At 36.6% G+C, this 22,313-nt stretch overlaps 1 protein-coding gene across 1 annotated transcript in view; it reads left to right on the top strand.

Annotated features, from left to right (window-relative positions):
* LOC136843747 (probable ATP-dependent RNA helicase vasa-like) overlaps positions 1 to 22,313 on the top strand; it is a 711,228-nt gene that overhangs the window by 517,867 nt on the left and 171,048 nt on the right. The window contains exon 13 of the mRNA XM_067112404.1: positions 13,712 to 13,909. Coding sequence (XP_066968505.1) covers positions 13,712 to 13,909 — 198 coding nt within the window. The remainder of the gene's footprint in view (positions 1 to 13,711; positions 13,910 to 22,313) is intronic.

The following is a 22,313-nucleotide window of genomic DNA, read 5'->3' as shown; positions in this document are numbered from 1 at the left end:
ATATTCTTCAGTGGAACTGTAAAGGTCTCAGAGCCCGTACAGAAGACCTTAAAGTTTTAATGCATGATTTCAATCCAGGGATTATATGCCTACAGGAAACAATGTTAGGCAACTCTGTTTATAATCCTGGACTAAATTATTCAATATTTAAATCATATCCCCCAATTGGTGATCGTGCCCATGGAGGTGCTGCAATTATTATTAATAAATGTCTACAGCACTCCACAATACAATTAAATACAACACTACAAGCTGTTGCTATTTCAGTCATTTTGGAAAAGAGGATAACAGTCTGCTCCTTATACCTTCCACCAGACCTTGATTTTAACATTGGAGATATTCAGTCGTTAATTGACAACTTCCAGCTCCTTTACTTCTGCTAGGTGATTTTAATGCCCACAACCCCCTTTGGGGAAGTCGGTTTTTAGATAGTAAAGGGAAATTAATCGAAGACCTTATTGACAGGAATGATGTTACCCTGTATAATAATGGGTCAATGACTTTCCACAACATTCATGATAATCATTTCTCTGCACTGGACCTTAGTATTTCTTCAACTAGTATCCACCTTGATTTTAATTGGTCTGTTAATGAAGATTTAAATGGAAGTGATCACTACCCGATCCATTTGAAATATGCTCTGAATGCTCCATCTGAAGTTTTACCTAAGTGGAAGGTAGAGGACGCAGACTGGGATAAATTTAGTAAGGGTGTCAATCTAGATAGGAGTTTGAGTCCTTTCATTCTCATCTAGATGCCTATGATTACTTTATTGAATCTACTTTGAAGAGTGCTGAAAGCTCGATTCCAAAAACAAAAGGCAAACCTCGTAGACCTGCAGTTCCCTGGTGGAATAAGACTTGTGGTATTCTGAGAAAAGTGACTAGGAAATGCTACAGACGTTACAAAACTAGTGGCTCCCCTCAGTCTAAATTAATCTACAAACGTGCTTTAGCCAAGCAGCGGCGCTTTTATAAGAAAGCCAAAAGAGAATGTTGGCTTTACTATATTAATGGAATAAACTCCAAGACCCCACTAAGAGTGGTGTGGCGCAAAATAAGGAAACTGAGTGGAAAATTTGTAGCGTCACCATTGCCCTCATTAAAAATAAATGACACTCTAATCACAGAGCCCACTGAAGTTGCCAATGAGCTAGGAAAACACTTTTCTAAAGTTTCCAGCCCTAACAATTATTCTCCAGAATTTCAAAGAATTAGGAATTCTGAAATGTGTCTGAAGTTTGATTCAGGAAAAATCTGAACCATACAACTACAAATTTTCCTTAAGAGAACTTCGTGAGGCGCTCTCTCAAGTGAATCCACAGCTCCAGGTGAGGATGCAATCATATATGAAATGCTGAAACACCTCCCAGATGATGCCAAAAATATTTACTGAAGATTATAAACAAAATATGGGAAACTGGAATTTTACCCAAGGACTGGAAAATATCCATAATTGTCCCTGTTAAAAAGCCTAATAAAGATGCTTCCCAAGCCACCAGCTATAGACCAATAGCTCTTACCCGCTATGTATGTAAGCTGATGGAGAAAATGATAAATACTAGACTAGTTTGGCACCTGGAGACCAAAGGATTACTATCGCCATTTCAATTTGGTTTCAGAAAAACCGCTCCACCCTTGATCCCTTGCTGAGGCTGACCAACCAAATCCAGCAAGGATTCGCCAAAAGTGTCAGACCATTGGCATATTTTTTGACTTGGAGAAAGCATATGACACTACCTGGAGAATTGGCATCATGAAACAATTGCACAAGATGGGCATATGTGGAAGAATGGTCAGGTTTATATATTCCTTTTTATCAGACAGACTTTTTAAGGTAAGAGTGGGAAACTCCTTCTCCCAACCTTTTATGCAGGAGGAAGGAGTTCCCCAAGGAAGCGTTTTAAGTGTAACACTTTTTCAGTGGCAATAAATAGTGTGATTGAAAAAATCTCGCCCCTCTGTTAAATGCTCGCTTTTTGTCGATGACCTTGCAATATACTGCACAGGATATGATTCCTTGTCTGTATGTAAACATTTGCAAAGGTCTATTAATGCTATTACTAAGTGGGCTGATGAGAATGGTTTCAAATTCTCCTCTTCCAAAACAGTTGCAGTAAGATTCACCAGGTGCCGGCGTGTGGAAGAGGTTCCCACACTTAGTTTAAAAGGGTCCATCCTTCCTTACGAGTGAAGTTAAATTTCTGGGGATGACTATTGACCATAAATTAACATGGGCTAGCCACATAAATGCCCTAAAGTTTAATGTTAAACAATCTATGAATATTTTAAAGGTTGTTTCTGGATTTAGTTGGGGGGCTGATAAGAAATCCCTTCTGAGGCTATATGACTCTCTGTGTCGATCTAAGCTAGACTATGGCTGTCAGATTTATTCCTCAGCCTGTACAACCAAGCTAAAGGAACTGGATGTTGTACACAACATGGGGTTGAGAATATGCTCAGGGGCTTTTAGAACTTCGCCTGTTGAAAGCATTTATGTCGACACAGATCATTTACCCCTTGATCTAAGAAGGCAAGAGCTAGGGTTGCGATACATGGCTAGAATGAAAAGTGCTCCCAAAAATCCCTCCTTTCAAGCACTAAAGGAAACAGACTCTCAAAGTTTTTCTGGTACAAGAGCTTCTAAACCATTCCAAATTCGACTGAATGAGGATGTTAGGAATAATCACCTTAAATCCCAGAAAGTCCTGGAAGTAGAATATCCTGTAAATCCTCCATGGCTTATCCCAGAAGCATCAATATGTAAGAAACTGTTTAATAAAAAAGACTGCACTGTAGAAGAGATTAGGGGAAAATTCTTAGAGCACGATGTTACCCATACTAATTTTACAAAAATTTATACAGATGGATCTAAGTCAGATAGTGGTGTTGGTTGCGCTGTTATCCTTGGTGATACAGCGTACACAGCTAAATTACCTGACTCTGCATCAATATTTACTGCCGAATTAACAGCCGTAGTGTCTGCCCTAGATTTAGTTTTTCAAAGTAGTGACTCTAATTTTGTCATATACTCAGACTCTAGAAGCAAGCACCTTAGAAGCTATGAAAAAATTTAATAGCTTTCATCCATTAATTGAAAAAGTTCAGGAGTGGCTTTTTCATATATATTGTCGACGTAAATCAGTCTCTTTCTGTTGGGTCCCTTCTCACGTGGGGATTTGCGGAAACGAGATGGCAGATAGGGAAGCGAAAGCTGCTAGTATTTTATCAGAAACCTCTTTTTAGAAAAGTGCCTCATACAGATCTAAAAGGTCCCATTAGATCTTATGTTTTAAAAAAATGGCAAGAAAGGTGGACTTCTCCCTTCTTGCCAATAATAAGAAATATAGAAATATTAGGGATAATGTACTACCGTGGTCTTTGTCATTCCAGCTTGACAGACGAACAGAGGTTATTTTAACGAGATTAAGGATTGGGCACACTCGTCTGACCCATCAGTTTATTTTTGAAGGAAATGCAGCCCTCCAGAGTGTGCTTACTGTGACGAGACACTAACAGTGGAGCACATTCTGGTGGTCTGCCCCAGATATTTTAACCAAAGAGAGAGATATTTTCAGGGTAAATCCCTGTCTGATATTTTGGGAGATGAAGCAGATATTTCTGCTATCATCTCTTTTTAAAGTGTATTAAAATTTTTAATGATATTTAATTTTATTTAATTTATTACATCACGTAGAATTTTAATGACATTAATTTTTTTTTATTATGTATATAGCACATCATTCATTAAACTTCATACCATTATTTATTGGTCACATCACTTCATTTTATTTATTAATCATTTCCTTCATGAATTCATAACTTTAACATAATTTATTTTCTTTCCATTACGGTGCTGAATGGCCTTGTTGGCCCCAGTGCCTGGGCTTTTGCCCTAAATATCATACATCCATCCATCCATCCATCCATAAATTAACATGGGCTAGCCACATAAATGCCCTAAAGTTTAATGTTAAACAATCTATGAATATTTTAAAGGTTGTTTCTGGATTTAGTTGGGGGGCTGATAAGAAATCCCTTCTGAGGCTATATGACTCTCTGTGTCGATCTAAGCTAGACTATGGCTGTCAGATTTATTCCTCAGCCTGTAAAACCAAGCTAAAGGAACTGGATGTTGTACACAACATGGGGTTGAGAATATGCTCAGGGCTTTTAGAACTTCGCCTGTTGAAAGCATTTATGTCGACACAGATCATTTACCCCTTGATCTAAGAAGGCAAGAGCTAGGGTTGCGATACATGGCTAGAATGAAAAGTGCTCCCAAAAATCCCTCCTTTCAAGCACTAAAGGAAACAGACTCTCAAGTTTTTCTGGTACAAGAGCTTCTAAACCATTCCAAATTCGACTGAATGAGGATGTTAGGAATAATCACCTTAAATCCCAGAAAGTCCTGGAAGTAGAATATCCTGTAAATCCTCCATGGCTTATCCCAGAAGCATCAATATGTAAGAAACTGTTTAACAAAAAGGACTGCACTGTAGAAGAGATTAGGGAAAATTCTTAGAGCACGATGTTACCCATACTAATTTTACAAAAATTTATACAGATGGATCTAAGTCAGATAGTGGTGTTGGTTGCGCTGTTATCCTTGGTGATACAGCGTACACAGCTAAATTACCTGACTCTGCATCAATATTTACTGCCGAATTAACAGCCGTAGTGTCTGCCCTAGATTTAGTTTTTCAAAGTAGTGACTCTAATTTTGTCATATACTCAGACTCTAGAAGCACCTTAAAGTTATTAAAAAATTTAATAGCTTTCATCCATTAATTGAAAAAATGGCAGGAGTTTCGTATATATTGTCGACGTAAATCAGTCTCTTTCTGTTGGGTTCCTTCTCACGTGGGGATTTGCGGAAACGAGATGGCAGACAGGTAAGCGAAAGCTGCTAGTATTTTATCAGAAACCTCTTTTAGAAAAGTGCCTCATACAGATCTAAAAGGTCCCATTAGATCTTATGTTTTAAAGTAAATGGCAAAAAAGGTGGACTTCTCCCCTTCTTGCCAATAATAAAAATATAGAAATATTAGGGATAATGTACTACCGTGGTCTTTGTCATTCCAGCTTGACGGACGAACAGAGGTTATTTTAACCAGATTAAGGATTGGGCACACTCGTCTGACCCATCAGTTTATTTTTGAAGGAAGCAGCCCTCCAGAGTGTGCTTACTGTGACGAGACACTAACAGTGGAGCACATTCTGGTGGTCTGCCCCAGATATTTTAACCAAAGAGAGAGATATTTTCAGCGTAAATCCCTGTCTGATATTTTGGGAGATGAAGCAGATATTTCTGCTATCATCTCTTTTTTAAAGTGTATTAAAATTTTTAACGATATTTAATTTTATTTAATAATTTATTACATCACGTAGAATTTTATTGACATTAATTTTTTTTTTATGTATATAGCACATCATTCATTAAACTTCATACCCTTATTTATTGGTCACATCACTTCATTTTATTTATTAATCATTTCCTTCATGAATTCATAACTTTAACATAATTTATTTTCTTTCCATTACGGCGCTGAATGGCCTTGTTGCCCCAGTGCCTGGGCTTTTGCCCTAAATATCATACATCCATCCATCCATCCATCCAATCTAAAACGTGCATTCCATATTTACAATACGAACTTAAATTATTACAAGAATGAACTGGAGTGTCGATCAGGGAAGCAAAGTTAGAACTCAAAGTGAGAGGATTGAATGACCCAGCTAAGAAATTTAGATATGCAGATACTTCAAAATCAAACAATACCCAAAACTGAAGTGAATGACAATAGAAATAAAGAAATATCACTAAAAAAAATACACGATCAAAAGAACTCTTCTATGGAGATTTCATACAACAAAGACATTATCACAGTGGACAATAGATTTACCTCCTTACCAGAAATAGATACGAATATTGACATAAAGACAAAGAAGAATTGAAATCACAAGAATGGGACAAAACGGATAACACAACTCAGAAGAGGCAACTAGACAAGACCCCACCTAATTCCACCAAACAAAGCTGTGAAAAGATAAATAACCCCCCAATCTCACCAAAAGCTGAAGTTCAGAAACAGAACACTAAATCAAACATTCCACTGTCTCCCATAGTAACAGTAATACTTCTGGGAGCAGGATCACAAAATTCAGATGAAATGGAAAACCAACACATAGATAACTACAATGAAGCAAAGAAATTCACACATCACCAATTATAGGCACCCCAAGAAGGAACAACAAACTATTGAACATGAAGATACATCTGGTTGTAGTAAATGCTTTGTAGCAATGTGTCACAAAAATAAAACTATAACTAAAGAAAGTATAACCAACACCTTAAGAAATTTCATGAGGTATAGGAATAAGGAAAACACAAACATCAAATCTCATGAAGAAGGTTGCATGTGTATTGAACATTTAGAATATTACAAAGAAAAAACATATCAGTCTTGTAGATATTCTAAAAAAAAAATCAAAATGGAAAAATTAAATCAAGATAGTAAAAATATAACAGTCAACGAAAGTCAAAATGAAACAACAAAAAACGAATCAAGACCTACAAAAATATAAATTAACTTATAACAAATAAAAAAAAATCAACTTAAATAATGTAGAGTAATTTGACCACTCTCATATTACACCATTCAATCGTTATATAATTCAGTAGAACATAAAGAGATTATTAACGAGAATGCACTTAGGAGAAGTCCAACGACTTATAAGTGAATACGAACCAATGATTATATGTATACAACACGTTTGAAAATTTGTTCCAAATATAGATAAATATCTGCTAGCCACACCATCAAAGGAAAATAAAAATAATTAAGGAACAGCAATATATGTCCAAAATAAAATGATATACAACAAAGTAGATATAGATTACATTGAATTACAAATTTCAGCAATAACAGTGAAAATAGAAAATAATTTATTTAATATTATTAATGTATACAACCAGCCTAATAAAAAGTAGGATTTAAACATATTACCTATACAACCAGCCAAATAAAAAGTATTATTTAAACATATTACAGAAAGTAATAAAAGATTTTAAGTATCCCATATTAATTGTAGGAGATTTCAGTGCACATAATCCAGTATGGGACTATAACAATATTACACCAGATAAAGATGGAGAAAAAAATAGAAAACTTTATGAACACTAATAATCTCTGCAACGAAGTAAATATGTATTGATCGAAAACCCATGGAACATTGTCCTCAATAGATGTCGCCCTTTGTTCAACTACTATAGTTGACAAACTAGATTGGAATACCTGTGTTGATTCCTACTCAAGTGATCATTTTCCCACAATAATATCCTTATTAAATAAAAAACCAAAACCATACTCTCCACATTATAACATGCAAAAAGCAGATTGGGACATTTTTAACTTGTGTACCAGAAATATACTGCCATATGATTACTGTATTTGAGAAATCACAATGAGACAAATGAATTCTTTGTATCTTTCATTAAAAAGGCAGCAGACAAAGCTGTTCCTCACTCAAAACCCCATAATAAAAAACATAAAGTCCCCTGGTTGTCAAATGCTCTATCTGAATTAGTACAAGAAAAACACTCTCTAGCAAGAAGGTTAGATACTCTAAACAAAAGATTCAATAAAATAAAGAAGTCATTGCCATTTTTGGAAGAAAATATATTCAAAAAGACCATTGTACTATTAAAAATAGATGCATTGAAACCTTTATATAATAAAATAACAGCTAAATTTCAAAAGGAAGTCATAAAAGGTAAAATAATATCTTGGAGGTCCTATGTATCAGAAATAAGAAGCAAAACATCCATCCAAAAAGTATGGGAAAAATCCAAAAAAATGAATGGAACAAACATTAGACCACCCAGACAAGGTATATTAGATAATGGCCAAAAAATTTTAGATCCCTTTGAAATTAGTAACATACCTGGGGAAAGTTTTGCCATAAGTAGTGACCAAAATTTGGACAAATATCTAAAAAAAATAAAGAATAAAGCAGAATGTATAATGCTTAATTTTGAAACAAAGGAAGATATATGCCATCCCAACTCTTACCTTAAATGGAATTATTTTACCTTACTCTACTGAAGTAACATTTTTAGGAATGGTCTTTGATGAAAAGCTCACTTGGAATAATCATATTGACCAGTTAAAGGTGAAAGTGAAGAGATCACTAAATATTTTAAAAGTAGTATCTAATTTTGATTGGGGTGCTGATAAGAAATTGTTGTTAAGGCTTTATAATGCAGTATGTTTATCTAAGTTAGACTATGGCTGCCAAGTACATACTCATGTGCATAAAAGACTAAACTTAAGGAATTGGACGCTGTGCATATGGGGCTAAGGATCTGCATTGGAGCTTTTAGAACTTCACCCATTGACAGTATTTATGTAGACTCCCATCAGCTACCACTGGACTTAAGGAGGCATTAGCTAGGTTTGAGACACACTGTGCGGCTGGAAAGCTCAACGGAGAATCCTTCTTTTGAGATCTTAAAACAGTGTGACTCAAGTCTTTTTAGATCTTGATCTTCGATACCATTTCAAAACAGACAGATGGGTGAACTGGAGGATGAAAGTATAAAAACAGAAGATCCTACAAGTTAAACATCTTGCTAGCCCTATGTGGTTTATTCCAGCAATAGATGTCGGCATTAAAGAGACAAAGAAGAAAGATCGTTTGGAAGAAGAAGTCAGAAACAAGTTTTTGGAGCATGATGAGAGCCATATAAATGACAGGAAAATCTGTACTGACGGATCTAAATCGGAAGATGGAGTAGGATGTGCAGTGGTGTGTGAGGAGGGAATCATATATAAAAAAGTTTTCAGACTCCTCATCCATTTTCACTGCTGAAGCAACAGCCATAGTTGATGCTTTAAATCTTGCATGTGATAAATTGAAATCCACAGTAATATATAGTGAATCAAGGAGCAATTTAGAAGCCCTAAAGAAGTTTAACCGTACCCATCCCTTAATTCAAAAGGCTCAGGAATGGCTTTTTTATCTCTCTGTTCGCCACAAATCAGTAAAGTTTTGTTGGATTCTTGGGCACACTGGTCTAGAAGGGAACGAACTGGCTGATAGTAAAGCAAAGGATGCCGCAAGATGTGATTTCTTAGCTAACAAGGTGCCATGTTTGGATATGTGTCCAGTTATTGGACAATAAATTTGTACAAAATGGCAGCAGAGATGGACTTCCCCCATTTTATCCACAAATAGGAAGTACAGAAGCATTAGAAAAACTATTGATTTTTGGAGTTCGTGTTTTAATTGTAACAGAAGGTTTGAGATCATCCTAACACAGCTTAGGAAATGCCATACCTGCTTCACTCATAGCTATATTTTAGAGGGAACCAGTGCCCCAATTTGTGCTCACTGTGGTGGTCAGCTATCCATTGAGCACATGCTGGTGCACTGACCTAAATTTAATTGCCTTAGGGCAAAGTACTCACTAACTGGGAAGACTATTTTAGAAATTTTAAATGATGATGTTGAGGTAGATAACCTTATGAGTTATCTGAAAGAATCTGGTTATTTTAATGAGATATGATTTCAGTATATTTAATAAAGATTTTATTCTTATACTAGGTATACATTTTGAATATAAAAGTTTAATATATACTTAATTTTTGTTGGTTCTATCTAATATCACTCTTCATTTTTTACTTTCATATTTTAACCCTGAATTTTACTAGTATATCATCATTCACCTATTCATTATGAATCATATCATTAATTTATATATTTCACTTTCATTACGGCGCTGAATAATCCTGATGGGGTCCGCCGCTTGATCTTGAAGACCTAAATCACATAATCAGTCAATCAAACCATCATCCCAAAACACCCAAAGTAGCCTTACATTAGAGTATTCTCCTAGTACTGTTAACCTTAAGTAGTCTAAATACACCCCTAAAATGCTCATAACTGCCTATTTTAACCGTTCATTGCCAAACTTGACAGTTCCAAACAAAATATACCCCAGACTATCATCCCAGAACACCCTAAAAATTTCAAAGTCATGTTGCAAAATTAAGTTCAAGCCTACAACTGTTACTCCTAAGTATCTCTATCATTCAGACATGTCTGTTTTCTTTGGCCTACATAACTTTGTGCATCGTTCTACTCGTATTGCATGTAAATGCACTGGGCATATATTTTACGTAAATTTTCCTGTGTCATAAGATGATTTTTAAAAGATTTTACTGTACAGGTATGTATTTGAGGATAGTATTACAGTATAGAGCATATCTAAAATACTTGGGTAGTTTAGATCAATGGGACATGTACATACCTCCAAACAGAATGCTGGGTTTGATAATTACGTCTTGCTAGTATTTTTGTGATTAAGTACAAATACATTTATGATAAAAAAATATTTGCTACGGTAAGTCGTTATTAATCTTTGAAGTGTTATTAATATTTCAGTTATCTTAAACATTTTACCTTTAAAAATATATATGTACAAGAGAGAGAGAGAGAGAGATTTTTCAGTATCATTCATAGCTATTCTATTTGACCACCAAATGGACAACATAATAATAATATACTGTAATTAAAAAAAATTATGCATTTCTGTTGTAAATTATGTGAAATTCTAAACAAATACATATTCCCAATCTTTTCCAAAGCTCTGAAGCGAGGGGGAGGTTGGACCTTTCATATATGTCAGATATCTGGCCCCGACCCACGTGGTTGGATATTTGGAATATGTATTTGTTTAAAATTTCACATAATTTACTAAAAAAATATTTTTTAGCAGTAGCAGTAGTAGTAGTAGTAGTAGTAGTAGTAGTAGTAGTAGTAGTAGTAGTAGTAGTATTATCATCATCTTCATCTTACATCATCATATTAATATTTGAAAATTTGTACTTATTATTAGGTAAATAATTTATTTAGCATACGAACGTGGTTGGTTGTCACCATCTCCCACAAATTTATTAAAAAATTCTTGTGCCTTCATTCTCTCTCTCTCTCTCTCTCTCTCTCTCTCTCTCTCTGTATACATATATTTTAATGAAAAAGTACAGTATTTGGTGAATACACATTGGTGCTCTATGAAAAAAAAAGCAAATTAGTGGTAATTTTAGAGATACGACCCAAAGACAAATCCACAAATTAGTGAAATTTCCCCTGCGGACAAGTGAATGATGTGTCCACAAAAATCCACAACAAAATGAAGCACAGAAATGTGAAATGCATAAAAATGGGGGGTGAGGTGGCCACTGTAGATGAATGGGCCTCATCTGTAGGCTTTAGATTTTCCATAGAAAAAATGCAAGCTGCTATGTTTTATAAAAATGAAAATTGGAAAAAAGGCAAAGGAATAGAATTAAAAATCAGAGACCATAACAAACCAGTTAGACAGAAAGCAGAATAGTTAGGATTGATATTTGATGCACACCTGAATTGCAAAGCCCACATAATTTACATCAAATCAAATGCAAAAGAGCTTTAAAGCTAATTAAAAAACTGTCACATGCTAACTGGGGGAGCTGATAGACATACTCTTACTATACTGTATAAAACAAGGGTTATCAAACATTGATTACAGAAGTGAAATATATGGTTCAGCATCAGAAACAGCACTGAAAATATTGGACCCAATTCACTATGAAGGACTGAGAATTTGCACAGAAGCATTTAGATCTGCACCAGTCTCCTCTGTACAAGTCGAATGTAGTGAACTGCCACTGTTCCTCCACAGAGAATTCATAACAGTGAAAAGTGTGTTAAGAATCAAGGCAAGTGATTCGCCAACAAAAAGTCTATGTGATCTAAGGGATATATTTATAAACAGTCATTCACCACCTTTCCCAATTAGAGTTAATAGATTGTATGAGTCACTGAATATCAACTCATTCTTCATTTTTTATGTTCATATTTTAACACTGAATTTTACTAGCACAGTATGCTCATTCACCTTATCCATTATCAGTCACATCATTAATTTATAATTTCATCTTCATCGCTGCGCTGAATAATCCTGATGGGTTCTGGCGCTTGGTCTTCAAGACCTAAAGTTTAATAATCAATCAGTCAATTCACAAGTGTCTTCAGCAATAAAGTTACCACCCCATTGGACTATGAAGAAAGTAAAGACTTGCACATACTTAAAATATTTATCAAAAAAGTTACATTCTCATGCACCCCATAACATCATAGACAAAAAACCTACCCCATAACATCATAGACAAAAAACCTACCCCATAACATCATAGACAAAAAACCTACCCCATAACATCATAGACAAAAAACCTACCCCATAACATCATAGACAAAAACCTACCCCATAACATCATGACAAAAACCTACCCCATAACATCATAACAAAAAAACCTCATGGACAAAAAACCTACCCCATAACATCATGGACAAAAACCTAACATTATGGACAAAAACAAAACATTATAGACAAAAACCTACCCCATAACATCATAGACAAAAAACCAAAAAAAGTTCGCATTACGCAATATACACAGATGGGTCTAAATCACAACATGGAGTAGGATATGCAGCTATATCCCAGAATAAGACATATCAGTTCTCTTTACCTGATAATGCCTCGGTCTTCACAGCAGAGCCATCACATTAGCCATCATAATTATAAAGCAAATATCTTTCAATAAATTTGTGATTTTTAGTGACTCAAGAAGCTCTACAGAAACGGTTAAAAGTTACTACCCAAAAATAATATTGTACAGCAGATTAAATTTCAACTCCACAATTTGCATAATATAATAGAAAAAATATTGAAATACGTTGGATCCCTGCCCATGTAGGCTTAAGGAAATGAAGAGGCTGATAAAGCAGCGAAAGAAGTAGTCCACATGACAAGAGTAAATGTTAAACATCCCCATTAGTGATTATATCAATGAGGGAATTTTGTCAACCTTCTGTATTTTTAGTCATTCCAATTTTAATATTCATGAAGAACTGTCATTTAATTTATGAAATTTAAAAATAAATAAGTAAATGATGAAAATACAGAAGCCCATAGGGTCTTTAATGAATTTTGAAATACAAAACTTAAAAATGTTATTTATTCTGAATGTTATTCCTTTTTTTTTTTTTGTATGTATGGCAACATTAGTACTTGTAAATGTAGTAAATGTATTTCAATGTGTAAATGTATTCCAGTGCAAAAGCATATGCCTTATGCATTTTTTTTTTATTCACCACCATGCCAATTGACTTTTTTGGTACTGGTACTTGGCCTATGGGCTAGACCTGGTATTTCATGAAAATCCTTCGGGCCAGCCTTATGAGAGCTGATAGTCAGTTCAGTGTTTTAGTTAAACAATTATAATAACAATAATAATAACAATAATAATAATAATAAGGCGTAGACCTTGTACTGTACTGTACTCCGTTCTGATTTGTTGGCCCAGCCCTGTGATAGCTGTTAATCACCTAAGTGGTCTGGTTAAATTGTTTTAGTAACATTGATAATTATTCAATTCATGCCAAGTGCACCTGCAGTAGAGTAGGCTGTTATGAAACAGGAATTGGTTAGTGGTTTAGTAAATTTCATATGTGCTTTTGTTTTAGTGGCTTATGGTGATTAAATGTAGAAAAAATGTAGTAGTTGAAATGATAACAGAAGAGATTATCAAGTATGTTTTAATTGGTAGGTAATATTTTATAACTAATGATATATTCCTATACAGTATAGTGCTTTTTTCTTTTTATAGATGGTATGAAAATACTGGTGTTTGTGGAAACCAAGAAAATGGCTGATTTCATTGGGGCTTTTTTATGTAATAACAAAATATCAACAACAACTATTCATGGTGATCGCTACCAAAAGCAAAGGGAAGAGGCTCTTAAAACCTTTAGAGAGGGTAAATTTGATGTCCTTGTTGCAACAGCAGTAGCAGCACGGGGATTAGGTAAGTTTGATGTCAGTTCTGATGTATTTGCGTTTGTCACTGGTGTTGAAATACTGTGTTTGGTTTCTTTATATTTTATTTCTTATGTAAATCTTACATCTTGAGAAGTGTAGTGTACTCAGGTAGCTCGTTTTTATACTAAGTACAAAACTCTGTTTAAAGGAGCTTTACAGTTTGGCACAAGATCAGAACCAGCTAAGGACATGTGAAGGTAATGATGACCCTAGTTTTCTCTAGGGTTAAAGATTCTTCACAATCAGGCAAGAGCCTTATGTCAGTAACTATTTAAGGCAGCTGTGTGATTGACAAGAGGGTTTGCAAACTTGGGGAATATCTCTTACCGTAGGTCTAATCAAATCTCTCTCCATACTTTTGTTCTCATTTTTGCTACAATCTTTCATATTTGTTAGCTTTCTCTAATCTTCCTGTCTAGCCACTAAAATATCCTTTTTTGAGTGCCCCAGTCTTTGGGATATTGGAAGCCGTTACCTCTCGAGGCTCTTGGTCGGGATGGCGGTTCATCCTTGCCAAGGTCCTTGGAAAGGATATGGTGTATGATGCCAATGGCATTTTTAGATTTATTATTGATGCAGGTCTTCTCCCAAAAATATAATATTTCAGTATGATGATCTTTTAATTGATATCAGCGTCAGTGACCTAGTTGTCATGTTGCCAGATAACTTAAAATCATTCATTTTGGTCTTGAACCCCACTGATCCCAACCCCTTGATGAGGTGGGGTGGAGCGAGAGTATGCTCTTTTACACCTGCTCTCTCTGCTGTGGATTTAACCAAACTTTAGAACCTGTAACTCTTTTACTTCTCCATCGATTAATTTTTCCTTTCCCTTCTTCCCCTTTCGTTGATGACCTTTGCAAGGCATTGAATTAAGGAAACCAGTACTCTTGCAACTTTGAAGGAGAATGGAGTTGGATGACATGCTGCTCCACTCATACCTGACATGGTCTAACCAGGAGAAATTTTTATGTTAAATCATGCCGTTAGTGCTGGGTCCCATCTTGACGGACTGACAGCCCTAAAGGCACTGCAGGTGAGCCCCATCGATGTGGGACCGCCTTGACCTGGTGAGGGGCCTCTTGAACCTCAGGAATTTGTTCCCAGTTTAGAGTCCAAGAGTCTCACATATCATTATATAGTTCTTTGGATTAATTTTTTGTGGAATTTTCCACTTTTGCTCAAATTTATTGGACCTGATAAATAGGAAAAGATATCATAGCTGGGACTGGTTTTATATCCACAGCTAAAGAGTGGGAATTGTGGTAGGACCATCAACTTCCTGATAATGTTCAGACCTGAGAGATATCAGAGTGATAGCTCAAAGGCAGAACTATTCTTTAGGGCTGCACCATGGACTCCAGGGGGTTCTGGTTCTGGGGATAGAAGTCAGTATTCTATCCAGTTTGCCCATAACATGATTAGAGTGGGGATGATTGTATTCCAGTAATATTGTCAGTCCTAGCAAGCAGGTTTGGCTTACACTTGGGCCACTCTAATCATGTTGTGCTATCCCCTGTGGGGTAGGGTAGGGAGTGGACATTTGGGAGTCAGGTCTCACTTGTGCCATTGGTGGAAGAATAAACCCCATGAAAGGCTGATGATATCTTTTTGAGATTTTCAGGTTTATTTTTTTTCTTTACCTCAATCTTTATGCTAAGTGGTTTTAAAGATTTAAGTACCCCTTTAATGTTAGCGACTCGGCACAGTTAACAACCGCTGGAACCTCCTCTGACAACCTCTCTATGGAAAAATCAGAAAAAAATACTAATGTAACTGCACTGGAGCCCTATGCTCCAATAAAAAAGCAGACCCAAGAAAACCAAATATCTTGATCCAACCTTGACTCACTTCGACTCCCTCTTTGGAAGTGAAAGTTGGTCACGATTCATGACCTTAGAAACAGAGAAGAAAATATCGGCATTGAAATTAGAAAACTTCCAGTTGAATCGACATTCAGCTACTGAAATGTCATTCAGACAAATAAAAGATCAGATGTGGTTGATAGAAACCACAATAAAGATTCAATCAGAAAATTACTTAACTATATAAAAAATGTTGACAATACAAAGGTACATATAAATAAGCATGACAATATGAACAGTGTAAAGGGTACCGTAGTATTCCCTGATAATGATGAAGAACCAATAGAAAAGAATATATTGCTGGATTCCCTTAAAAAAATAAGGTACAATAATGTACAAGATTGCGAAGTATACAACATAGTCAGTAGACAGTGTAATGGAAAAACACTAAGAATAGCAAAGATAAAATTTGAGGGCTATGAATTACCCTTAGAAATTAAAACCATGGGCCAGAGCAGAGAACTGAGACTGTATGTTCCAATACCACTTTAGTGCCAAAACTGCAATATGTATGGACATACAAGGAAAAATTGCTATAATAAATCTCTATGTGCATATTGTGGATCTGACAAACATACACAGTGGAGGTTTGGTGAACCAAAATGCGTTAACTGTGGACAAAATCACCATGCAAGATCTAAAGAGAGTATGTATTATATATATAATACAAATTAAAATTACTTCAGGAAAGGACAGGAATGCCTATAACAGAGGCCAAATTAGAATTAAAAGTTAGAGGAATGCAAGATCCCGCTGGGAAACGAGTGTTTTCTGCTGTAATAAGATCAAATAATGAAACAAAAATAGATCATTCTCGAAGAAAAATAATCACTTTGCAAAAAGAAACTAATATAGCAAAGAACAAAGAAATGTATACAGACATTTGTTCAAATTCATTTGAGACATTAAGAGAAATGGGAACACTAGGAGATAACACAAGCACCAGAGAAATATTAGAAGATCGTTATGATGAATTAGAAGCTAAAGAAAAAAAGTGGCCTTTAGGAAGAACTCCACCCAAGACCAACAAAAAACGAACTATTATTAGAGATACATCCATTAAAATAACGGCGTGAGACCCGAAGGAAGAACATAAACCAAAAAATGATAAGAATATACCTTTGTCCCCTAAAGTAATAATAAAACCAATGGAAACATACCCAGAACATCAAAGAAATAATAGAGGAACAAACCATTGACAAGAATGATCATGTGATGGGAGAAAAGATTACTCCATCACCAATAATGTGTGCAGCTAGAGTAAATGACCCCTCGAGTAGGACGCCTTGACGAGGTGAGGGGCTAAGGGACCCTGGCCTTTGGGCCCGGGTCCTGACGAATCATCCTACATAGTTTTTGGTTTAAATGGCGTGGACATTTCCACATTCGCAAAATTTTACTGCTTAGGTGAGTCTGAGAAGGGATCGTTTTTGGAAGGGGTTCGCATTCGAAGCTAATTGTGGTTGTTGTGGTGGTTGAGTCGCCACCCGAGATAGTTTGGACCCAAGAGATGGTGATGGGATTTTTCCCACTGCTATCTTGAGGGCGGAACCATCTCTGGGGATCAGCCCATCGGAATCCAGGGGGGGCTGGTTTATGGAGGTGGGACTCCTGGCTTTTGTCCTGAAGCCCACGAGCTCGGTTGGAGTGGGGAGTCAGTCCCCATTAGTGGGGGCAGAACTCCCAGCAGGCGGATTGGCTTATACCTGGGCCACTGCAAGCGTACTGGTGCTATCCTGAAAGGGTAGGGTATGGGGTGGACTGTTGGGAGTCAACTCTCACTTGTGCCATTGGTGGAGAATGCGAATACTTGACTGATCTACGATACTTTCTTGATATGACCAAGCAGTTTTGGGTGGGTGGATGAACCAGTTTGTGTGTGGTGGTCTGATGTGTGCATGCTTGGCATCTTGGGGTCTCTTCGTGGGCTTTGGGAGTGTGTTGGGGTGGGGAAGCTGAGCAGTAGAGCTGCCCAGTTTGTCCTTTTTGATATGCTGTCGGGGTCTGTGCGGGGGCTCTTGGGTGTCAGGTGTGCACTTTTTGGACCTTAGCATGTGGACTGGTTTAAACTTATGGATTTGGCTTTTAGTTCTCCCTCCCCTGGATCCGACGACTTAACGGCACTGGCAACGACTTTTGGCATGAACATGGATACGGGCTTGGCTGTTGGACAGAACCAAACACTGAGACACCAGGGTGTTAATAAATCTGGTGGATTTGATTCAAATAATAGGGTCCTTTATTGCACTAATGTAAACTTATCATTAGATTACGAATGTTTATACAGTGTAGTGAAACAATTCGGCAAAGTGGAAAGAATTAAATTAATTCTAGAAAAGATAAGCAGTCATTTTGTGCTTTTATCAAATTTTCCTCTCCTTGAAGCTAGTGAGGCACAACAAAGACTCCATGGCCACATTCTAAATGACTCAGTTGTCAGCACGAAAGTGTTTTCAGTGAAAAACTTGAATGATGAGCCATTTGACTTTGTTCCAAAGGCTGAAGAACATGGACCAGTCCCATGTACCAGAGCTCTTCCTCCCCCTTTATGGCATGTTGCTATCTACAAGGAGGGAGGGAAAAATTTGATAAAAGCTGCTGACTGCATTGAGAGCAAGGTTGGTTCCATTCCCATTGGAAATTTAAAAACGGTATGGAAAGAACCTTCTAATAAAAAATCTGGAAATGAGACTCAAGCAGTTCTGTTAGCTAACTTTAAACCTCCTGAAAGTGGAAATATTGAATCAATTTCATCTCACAGATTTTTTAATACACTGAAAGGAGTAGTTTACTCAAAAGATTTGCATGTTTTTAAAGAGGAAGAGATTCTCCATCGATGCCCTCCTTGTGTATCTCATGTAAAAAAACTGGGTGGTGATGCAGCTATCCTTTTAACCTTCTCCTCCAATTACCTACCTGATACCATCATTGTTGGCCATGAAAGGATGCAGGCTAAAAAATATAAAAGAAGTCCTAGACAGTGTCGCAAATGCTTTGAATATGGCCACATTCAAAACTCTTGCGATAACAATAAAAGATGTCCTGTGTGCTCTGCAGAGCACGATAATTTTGATGATTGCAAAGCAGCCCGATACTGTTTTCTTTGTAAGGGTGATCACACACCAAATTCTAGGGCTTGTCCCAGATATAAATTTGAACAAGAAGTGTTGGCAGTGGCAGATAATGAACATATTAGCATTAGTGAAGCAAAGCGCACGGTAATGGGGGCAAACAAAAGTGCCAACACTACGTATGCTTCTGTAATAAAATTTATGAAAACTTCCAACAATGTAAGGCCACCAATAACTGTGTCTGATGGAAGATATCACAAACCTGGTATTTCTCGAACCATAAATAATAATGAAAATCTCCAAACTGGTGAGAAACTTTCGTCGGCAAGTGCTTTGAAGTCAATAGCAAAAATTGTACTTCCAAAAGCACAGAAAATTTATCTTCCACCACATCCACAGCTGTCGATTCGTCTCCAAAAATAAGGGTGCCAAAATCAGCCAATAATTCAGGAAAATATCTGAAAATACTTCAAACCAAAATAAGCTAAAGGAACAATCCCAATTAGATAGAGCTAGTTCAGAGCCATCAATCGCCACAGCCACAAACAAAAATAATAATAAAACTACAGTTGCAACTACCAAGAAACATACAAGAAATAGTTCCCCAAATAATGATAATTTTATAATAAAAACTTCAAATGGGTTCAGTGTTTTGGAAGACATCTCTCCTCCTAGAAAGGTGGTTCCAAAAGTAGTTTCAGAACAAAAACATCTGAGTTCAATTCAGTCTTGCCGCCCTAAGACAAATAGGATTAGTGGTGCACAGAACCACAACAATAATTCTGAACATCAGGTTCATAATAAAAAAATGAAGATCAACCAAAGACCCTGAACAACAATTCAGATGAAAAGGGATTAAGAAAACAATCTCTTATAAAAGGAGAATTTCCCACTCCACCCTAGGAACAGTACTTCCTCCAAGGAGTGGGAAGTAGCACATTTTACCACCTTAGCATTCTTGCTCGATATTCTTCAGTGGAACTGTAAAGGTCTCAGAGCCCGTACAGAAGGACTTAAAGTTTTAATGCATGAATTTAATCCAGGGATTATATGCCTACAGGAAACAATGTTAGGCAACTCTGTTTATAATCCTGGACTAAATTATTCAATATTTAAATCATATCCCCCAATTGGTGATCGTGCCCATGGAGGTGCTGCAATTATTATTAATAAATGTCTACAGCACTCCACAATACAATTAAATACAACACTACAAGCTGTCGCTATTTCAGTCATTTTGGAAAAGAGGATAACAATCTGCTCCTTATACCTTCCACCAGACCTTGATTTTAACATTGGAGATATTCAGTCGTTAATTGACCAACTTCCAGCTCCTTTACTTCTGCTAGGTGATTTTAATGCCCACAACCCTCTTTGGGGAAGTCGGTTTTTAGATAGTAAAGGGAAATTAATCGAAGACCTTATTTACAGGAATGATGTTACCCTGTATAATAATGGGTCAATGACTTTCCACAACATTCACGATAATCATTTCTCTGCACTGGACCTTAGTATTTCTTCAACTAGTATCCACCTTGATTTTAATTGGTCTGTTAATGAAGATTTAAATGGAAGTGATCACTACCCGATCCATTTGAAATATGCTCTGAATGCTCCATCTGAAGTTTTACCTAAGTGGAAGGTAGAGGACGCAGACTGGGATAAATTTAGTAAGGGTGTCAATCTAGATAGGGAGTTTGAGTCCTTTCATTCTCATCTAGATGCCTATGATTACTTTATTGAATCTACTTTGAAGAGTGCTGAAAGCTCGATTCCAAAAACAAAAGGCAAACCTCGTAGACCTGCAGTTCCCTGGTGGAATAAGACTTGTGGTATTCTGAGAAAAGTGACTAGGAAATGCTACAGACGTTACAAAACTAGTGGCTCCCCTCAGTCTAAATTAATCTACAAACGTGCTTTAGCCAAGCAGCGGCGCTTTTTTATAAGAAAGCCAAAAGAGAATGTTGGCTTTACTATATTAATGGAATAAACTCCAAGACCCCACTAAGAGTGGTGTGGCAAAAAATAAGGAAACTGAGTGGAAAATTTGTAGCGTCACCATTGCCCTCATTAAAAATAAATGACACTCTAATCACAGAGCCCACTGAAGTTGCCAATGAGCTAGGAAAACACTTTTCTAAAGTTTCCAGCCCTAACAATTATTCTCCAGAATTTCAAAGAATTAGGAATTCTGAAATGTGTCTGAAGTTTGATTCGGGAAAATCTGAACCATACAACTACAAATTTTCCCTAAGAGAACTTCGTGAGGCGCTCTCCTGAAGTGAATCCACAGCTCCAGGTGAGGATACAATCATATATGAAATGTTGAAACACCTCCCAGATGATGCCAAAAAATATTTACTGAAGATTATGAACAAAATATGGGAAACTGGAATTTTACCCAAGGACTGGAAAATATCCATAATTGTCCCTGTTAAAAAGCCTAATAAAGATGCTTCCCAAGCCACCAGCTATAGACCAAGAGCTCTTACCAGCTGTGTATGTAAGCTGATGGAGAAAATGATAAATACTAGACTAGTTTGGCACCTGGAGACCAAAGGATTACTATCGCCATTTCAATTTGGTTTCAGAAAAACCGCTCCACCCTTGATCCCTTGCTGAGGCTGACCAACCAAATCCAGCAAGGATTCGCCAAAAGTGTCAGACCATTGGCATATTTTTTTGACTTGGAGAAAGCATATGACACTACCTGGAGAATTGGCATCATGAAACAATTGCACAAGATGGGCATATGTGGAAGAATGGTCAGGTTTATATATTCCTTTTATCAGACAGACTTTTTAAGGTAAGAGTGGGAAACTCCTTCTCCCAACCTTTTATGCAGGAGGAAGGAGTTCCCCAAGGAAGCGTTTTAAGTGTAACTCTTTTTCAGTGGCAATAAATAGTGTGATTGAAAAAATCTCGCCCCTGTTAAATGCTCGCTTTTTTGTCGATGACCTTGCAATATACTGCTCAGGATATGATTCCTTGTCTGTATGTAAACATTTGCAAAGGTCTATTAATGCTATTACTAAGTGGGCTGATGAGAATGGTTTCAAATTCTCCTCTTCCAAAACAGTTGCAGTAAGATTCACCAGGTGCCGGCGTGTGGAAGAGGTTCCCACACTTAGTTTAAAAGGGTCCATCCTTCCTTACGAGAGTGAAGTTAAATTTCTGGGGATGACTATTGACCATAAATTAACATGGGCTAGCCACATAAATGCCCTAAAGTTTAATGTTAAACAATCTATGAATATTTTAAAGGTTGTTTCTGGATTTAGTTGGGGGGCTGATAAGAAATCCCTTCTGAGGCTATATGACTCTCTGTGTCGGTCTAAGCTAGACTATGGCTGTCAGATTTATTCCTCAGCCTGTACAACCAAGCTAAAGGAACTGGATGTTGTACGCTACATGGGGTTGAGAATATGCTCAGGGGCTTTTAGAACTTCGCCTG

Source organism: Macrobrachium rosenbergii, chromosome 12, assembly GCF_040412425.1.
Source record: "Macrobrachium rosenbergii isolate ZJJX-2024 chromosome 12, ASM4041242v1, whole genome shotgun sequence".
Taxonomy (NCBI): domain Eukaryota; kingdom Metazoa; phylum Arthropoda; class Malacostraca; order Decapoda; family Palaemonidae; genus Macrobrachium; species Macrobrachium rosenbergii.
The sequence above is the reverse complement of the archived record's forward strand: the minus strand, read 5'-3'. Positions and strand labels throughout refer to the sequence as shown.